The 7,593-nt window shown below is 38.1% G+C and overlaps 1 protein-coding gene across 1 annotated transcript; it reads left to right on the forward strand.

Annotated features, from left to right (window-relative positions):
• Positions 1-509: 509 nt before the first annotated feature.
• Positions 510-1,885, forward strand: LOC140987101 (putative glucan endo-1,3-beta-glucosidase GVI). The gene is made up of 2 exons (XM_073455501.1): positions 510-697; positions 831-1,885. The coding sequence occupies exons 1-2, from the start codon at positions 640-642 to the stop codon at positions 1,775-1,777; spliced, it is 1,005 nt and encodes a 334-aa protein (XP_073311602.1). The 5' UTR covers positions 510-639; the 3' UTR covers positions 1,778-1,885.
• Positions 1,886-7,593: the final 5,708 nt, after the last annotated feature.

Here is a 7,593-nt window from a genome sequence, read left to right on the forward strand (position 1 = left end):
AACATTGGGTAAAATGAGAGATATATATTATTACAAGTACGAAGAAAGATATATAACAAAATCAGTGTCATAAATAAATACCAATCATTCGTTTTTTGGAAAGAAAATATCAATTTATAAAAAAATAATAAGTCAACTATCAAATCGCACAGATATATGTAAATGGATATGGTGATCCTCCACCTAATGAATTTCAACCTCTAGTCTGAAAACTAATGGATCAAGTGAATTCTTCACATTTTTGCGAATCACCGCTTCATTTTCGGAAATTCAGCGATCCTTATGATTTGGTCAAAATATACAGGATAATTTTCACTGCATGCAGCGTAGGAAAAAAGATAAGAGACCAGATGCATGTATATCTTATATATCCATATAGCACAAAATCATTCTATATATAAGTATGCATATCAAATATCTGCAAATGTATTTATACATTGTAAAGAATTACGGATGAATATCTATCAAATTATATTTAGGCATCACAGCAAATTAAGATACGCATGCATTCTACCATAAATTGCTCGCCAATATAATAATTACCATTCTAAATTCTGTATAAAACTCAGTAACATCAAAAGTTCAAATTTATCCACTTCATCACAAGCTTAATTTTTATAGACTATTATTTATTATATAATGGAGTACTTCCATGCATTGGCCCTGGTCGTAACCATCTTTTTAACCATCAATCCAGGTATGCTTGAAAATAAATTTTTATTATCTTTTAAAAAATAAATTAATTTTCTCATTGTTTAATCTTCTATCACAAATCTTTTCTTGGTTGAGTTTCTGAACAATTTCTTGAATTAACTTCTTCTTTCTTGAAGTTGCACGAGGAATAGGCATCAACTACGGACTCTTAGGCGACAATCTTCCGTCTCCATTTGATGCCATTGCAGTCCTAAAATCAAGAGGAGTCCAAAAAATTCGTCTTTTTGAGCCGAACCCTGATGTGCTTGCCGCATTGCAAGGTTCAGGGATTGCCACCATCGTTGGCACCCGAAACGAAGACCTACAAGCTCTTGCTGCCGACCCATCAGCATCGAGGTCGTGGGTGGACCGCAATGTGGTTCCCTATTCATCGGGTCTGAGTATCCTATGTATATCTGCAGGCAATGAAGTGATTCCAGGGAAATTAGCTCAATACGTACCCGGAGCAATGCAAAACCTGGCTGCCGCCCTGGAAGCAGCAAACTTAGGAGGCATTCAAGTCAGCACCACGGTTTCCATGGAAGTTTTAGGAACCTCGTTTCCTCCATCACAGGGCGTTTTCTCCCCGGAAACCACACCTGTAATGAAGCAAATCGTCTCCATTTTAGGGGCCAAAAACAGCCCTCTTCTTGTCAACGTATACCCGTATTTCCCACGTGCAGGCGAACCCGAGCACGTCTCGTTGGATTACGCTCTCTTGCAGAGCACCGCTGCACCTGTTCCTGATGGCCCGCTGACGTACTATAACCTGTTTGATGCTATGGTGGATACAGTATATGCTGCATTAGAGAAAATTGGAGGAGAAAATATCGAGATTGTGGTGTCGGAAACTGGGTGGCCAACTGAGGGGGGTGCTGATGCAAGTATAGGGAATGCGCAGATTTATGTGGATAATTTGATTGGGCTCGTATCAGCTGGACAAGGGACACCACGGAGGCCGAATAAAAACGTCGACACTTACATTTTTGCGTTTTTTAATGAAAATTTGAAGCCTGAAGGAATCGAGAGGCACTGGGGTTTGTATTATCCTGATCTAACTGAAGTTTACCACGCTAACTTGTGAGTCTTTGTGGGTATTGGTTGGTGCTATAATAGGTTATGTAGGGGTGACAGAAAATGGGTTTTTTGGTCGTAGACCGCGGGGACTCGATTTATATACATATTGAAAATAAAATGGCTTTTAATTATTTAAAATCATTTTCCTTATATTCTTGTTACTTTTTTGTTAACTAGTATTTTACATCAGCATCCTAGCTCCCTTGCTCTAAAGATGTTCAGTTTCGTAGCTAAAACCAAATAGGTTTCAAGTTCGTAAATTGAGAGATATATAGACGGTGAGAGCTTGTATCCGAATATTGAAACGTCTACAACTTAAAATTCTGCTGAAATATATATATTTTTTAAATGTTGTGACCGAAAATACATACACTCATAAACATTTGAATAAGTTAAACATGTGTTTTAAAATTTATCCAATCACTGACTAAAAATAACTGCAGTTACACAAAATCTTAAAATGTGACATCCACAAGGAGTTACTGTTTAACCAAAAGAATACCAATGAATATCTAAAATTCTGGCCATCATCAGAGCATAAACGAAAATCATAAACATGTGAAACTAATTAAAACCCTTGACTCCTAAACATAATATGCGGAATGCAAGGTCATCGGGTTATCATGTGCACCCCCAGCTCCGCATACTAAGTGTTCAGCGCCTCCAGTCTCAACATACTCATTATCACCAGTATCAATAACACCTAGTGAGGCTAAAGACTCAACACTCCTGAACCGTAATAACAAGTACATATACATATCAAGCAACATTGAAAAGTCTGTAATTAACATAAATTTCATGATCATCAAACGTATAAACATAAGTGTAAACATATTCATTTCAATTGATCATGTCATATCATATCGACATATACGTGTTCATTTTTTCTTATTGAATTCAGATCATTAGTTGTGACTTTCGTATCAGCTCTAAATCGATGGATCCATTTACGTATAACTGTGGTACTCGACGGCGGGGACATCAACGATAGTTTTACCCGTCCACTGAGCCTTGGCCTTACATGTTCGTGTTTGTGTTCGTATTAGTCACAACCAACTCACTTCCTTCAAAGACATGTGTCATCATATTCATCATTTGTAAAACTCATGCATATACCTACCTACCTTTTCTTAAAACCAAGCATGCAACGTGTTTCTAACATTAATAGAAAAATGCAAGTTCAATATCAACATATACGTTTTAAAAAAATGCATGAACAATTGTCAGGGCACTTCCAGGACTGCTAACATGCTCAGCTGCAAAAATGACATGTTCCCAATCACACTTACCGAACGTTTTAAAAACATATATGTATTCATTTCTAAGACGTAAAATCGAGCTCAAACCTTAACTTCTAGAATTTGATTAAAACTTAGACCGGAGTCTTCGTTTTAGTCCGAACTTAACCAAATTTAAATCATATTTCAAAGTCTCCTAACAAACCCTATATGACCCAATTAAACCGTCAATAACCTTGAACATATTGACATAACAACACAGAAAACGAACAATGCTCATCAAAATAAAAAACTCTCAAGTGCAGGACTAGCGCCTAGGCGCTGGCTGAGTAGCGCCTAGGCGCCATGCATCAGCACTGCGGCGCTGTGACGCAAATCTTGCGGGTAAAAACCTCAATTTTCCACCTCAAATCCAAACCATTCTACGCTTACCTGGCCCAGACTAGGCTCGAACCAACCCATCCTAGACCACAACCAAACTTCCCGCACTGCCTTTGTGAGAACCCAAAATTTTCGAATACAATCAAAAGGATTGAACAAATTCATTATGCATGAAATGTCTCTTGAATATACCAAAGTGACTCTTGGTATGCTTTGATGAATTTATTATGAAAGAGATGACCCTTGATATACCAAACTGACTCTTGGTGTGCTTGGATGAATGAATGAATACAATTAATGCTTGCTTGGAATGCAAGGGGTTGGCCATGAGGAAGTTCGAAGGGCAAAATCTCACCTATAAATACACCATTGTATGTTGAAGAGATCACACCCAAAATCATCACAAAAATTTGTCCCTCTCCTCTCCATTTCTATTCTCCATTTCAGCGTCTAAGGCAAGAAGAAAAAAGGAGAAGGCTTCGTGCAGTTCGAGTGATCAGAAGATACGTCGAAGTTCTGCTGGAATTGCTTCAAAAATCTAGGCAAAATACTACAAAGTTTCGGTCATCATCTGACCGAGATTAAACTGGAGTTGTACGTCTGGACTCGGCAATTTCGAAAACTACACCTTCAAATTCGGTAAGTGGGTTTTTGTTATGTACCTTCTTGTATTTTTAAACTTTGTATATAAATAATATGACATGCTTGTATGTGTGTCCATATGTTCGAAAATCAGTGTTGTTATAATTTAAAATTTCGATCGATGATATGCTCTTTCTGTTCTTCGAAATTCTTTGATTCCGCCGTATCCATCTGAAATTCTGATAAGTTCTGTCCGATAAATCTTAATTCTGTGTTGCACTGTTACAACTCGATTTGAAATGAGACGAGAATTGTAATTATGTCTGACCCACATTGGTGGGTATAAAATAATGTTCTGTCTGGCCCCCATCGGTGGGTATAAAACCATGTTCTGTCTGGCCCTGTCGGTGGGTATAAAACCGTGTTCTGACCTCACCCCTTAGAGGACTAACATATTGGGGACAATTTGACCATGGAAATGAGAAGAGTAACAATGTTGTGATTGTTCTGAATTGCTTCTGAACTGCTCTGATTCTTCTGATAACTTTTGTCTCATATTTGATTCGGTTCTGTTATGATAAGTTAAAAGTATTAAGTTTTGAAAGTTTGTTCAAGAAATGTCTTAAAGATTAAGTTCTATATGTATCATTGGAAATCGATCGACCCCACACTTGCTGAGTATTTCCCAAAACACACATCCCTTACAAATTTCAGATAAAAATGAAGAGCAACTGAATGAGGAGAAACAAAAAGCTTTCTGGGTATGGTAATTAATGAGCAAGATTCAAGAATCATGATTTTATTTTCCTTTTGTATAGTTTCCGCATCCGCAACTCTAATGTATTTTTATTCCATTGTCATTGCAAAGACAATGTTTTATTTATGAAAAAGACTGATTTTTGGCATTTCGATACGAGGCTTAATTGTTTTCAAGTAATTGTTAAACAATGCAAGATGTCATCGACGCTTCGAACACGGGGCGTGACAGCCTTAGCCATGAATTCAACCCCATGCACTAAAATACACGTGGACCACCCAAACTCTCCAAAACCGAGCCACAACCACTGGAATCGATCGGCCTCAGACCAAAACACATTCCAAGACAAAAATCTTCACGTAAACCTACTCCCAACCTCGTGAAAAATGTTCCCAACTTACAAGAACTGGCTGCCCCCTTCAACCATAACAAAACATGAGTCAATATATCATAAAAACCAAGTTTTCTCATACTATATGAAACGTCTGCTATTCGTTTCCTTAAATCGTACTAGAAAAGAAAAAATTTCAAACCTCACTAAATCGGCCGAGATGCATAATCACATGCATAAAATATTTTGGAACCATTTTAAAACAATCAACTATATATTTGAGAAATACAGCTTATACTATAATCTCTCAAAAACCTCTCAAAACATAAATAAAAAGTCGTAAAATATTTTTAACATAACTTGAAATCATAAATCATAACCAGTGCGGAAAACTTGCGTTGGTCCTCGGGTCGTGTGCACCTTCAGTCCAGTCAGGTCAACCATCAAGACCTCCCATAACATTAATATCATAAACATCTGCATCAATTACACATAGTGAGTCTAGAGACTCAACACACCATAATGTTGATAACAAGTAATACGTATAAAATCACATGCAACAGTGAAAAATACTTGTACTTAAAATATCGTTTTTATGAAGATGTATAAACTTTAAACATGAACATTTTCGTAAACATTTTCATGATGCATAACTTAAACCTCAACATTTTTCCTTTTCCTCATTTCATAACATAAATATCCTTTTATCATGAACATAATCATTTTTCCTTTTTGTTGAATTCAGATCGTTAATTGTGAATTTCTCAATCCTCAAAAAATCGATGGATCCATCTACATGTAACCACAGTACTGGGCGGCGAGGGACATCAACAACACTCTCACCGGTCAACTGAGCTCTGGCCTATCCTCATCGAATGGAAATACGATCATCGGGCTCCCTCTAGGGCCTTCTCCCATAAATGGGCTCCTTCTGGGGCCTTTTCCCTCGCGATATCTCCATTCTTATCCTCATATCCTAATATCTTCATATCCTCAATGGTGTCAATGGAAATACGATCGTCGCGCTCCCACTGGGACCATAACCCTCACAATATCTCCAACATAACATCATTATAGTCACAATTACTTCACTTCTTTCAACGTTTTACATTTTCATCACTTTATAAAAAATCATGCATAACATATCATTTTTATTTTTAAACCAAGCATGCAACATGTCTTTTAAATGTCAACCTTAAATCATAAAAATCCATGGACATTTAAAAATCATAATTTAACATGTAAAAATTCATAAACATTTGAAATAACCATAATAGCATACAAAACAGCTTTCAGAGCACTGCCATGACGTTTAATAATTTTTAGGTGTAAAAAGACCGTTTTACCCCTGGACGTATAATTTTACGTTTTTGACTTTTTCTTAATTTATTTGACTCTAACATGTCCTAAATAATTATTTAAGCCTACATGAATTTTCTCATATTTTTATTTAGCTTAAATCGATGACTTTTAAATTAATATTTAAACATAACGTATTAACGCGTTTTAATCCTGAATTAAACCAAAACTTAATATAAAATTCTCAAATTAAAACCTTAGACTTTTAATAATTATTTGAGCGTAAATATAATTTTTCATAATTTTATAAAGCTTAACCTATGCTTTTCAATTAATTCTTTAATTAGCGTTTCGTGCGGCTATAAAATCCCGGATAAATCCAAAACTCAATATTTTGATCCCAAATTTTAAATATAGGATTTTTATTAATTATTCTACCCTTAGGAGCCATGAACCGCACCCGTGGACCCATGGTTCTTTTTTTTTTTGTTCTAAAATTCAAAATATTGACACCTAATCGAAACCACCGAGCCATCTCCAAATTTACTCGAGCCGTGCCCGAGCCACCTTGAGCAAAACCCTAGCTAACCCACTTAGGCACCCTCCTGACCAAGTCCAAGCCCTTGAACAGCCCCTTAACTCCCGAAACAGCCTGCTCCCCATGGCCCTTTGTCTGCGTGTGTGAGATCTAGGTGTATTAGGACTCCTAGTTAGCTTAGGTCACCTCCAGCCAAGCCACCCCCGAGCCCAGCTGACCCTGACCACCCCTGGACCATGCCCAGACCATCCCAAGCCCTGGACCCAAGCAGCAACCTATCTGAACAAGAACAAGCAGCGTGGGTCACCTTTGTCACTCACGGTTCCAACTCCTGCTCGAGCCAGCAGCGAACCACCCCACTCCAGCGCCTAGCCCGACCCCTTCCCATGACCCTAGGACCCTGATGAACCTACCCTGAGCCACCTAGCCCCAGCAGCGAGCCCCCTTGGCTACTGTCATCTTCACATATCGCGCGAGGAGTCCCTATGGGACTCCTCCAAGGCTGGGTGCGAGGGGTCCTAGCCTTCCTGACCCTGACCCACGTCCCTTAGGACCCAAAACCCTGACCTGGTCGAGCCCCAAGACCCCATGCATAGTGATCGAACCCCTTGGCTTTGCAAAACCCAACACTCACGGTTTCCTCTTTTCTTTTGCCTACGATTCCAACTTTGTTCTTTTTTATTTGCAACGTTTTTGG

Source organism: Primulina huaijiensis, chromosome 11, assembly GCF_012295235.1.
Source record: "Primulina huaijiensis isolate GDHJ02 chromosome 11, ASM1229523v2, whole genome shotgun sequence".
NCBI lineage: Eukaryota > Viridiplantae > Streptophyta > Magnoliopsida > Lamiales > Gesneriaceae > Primulina > Primulina huaijiensis.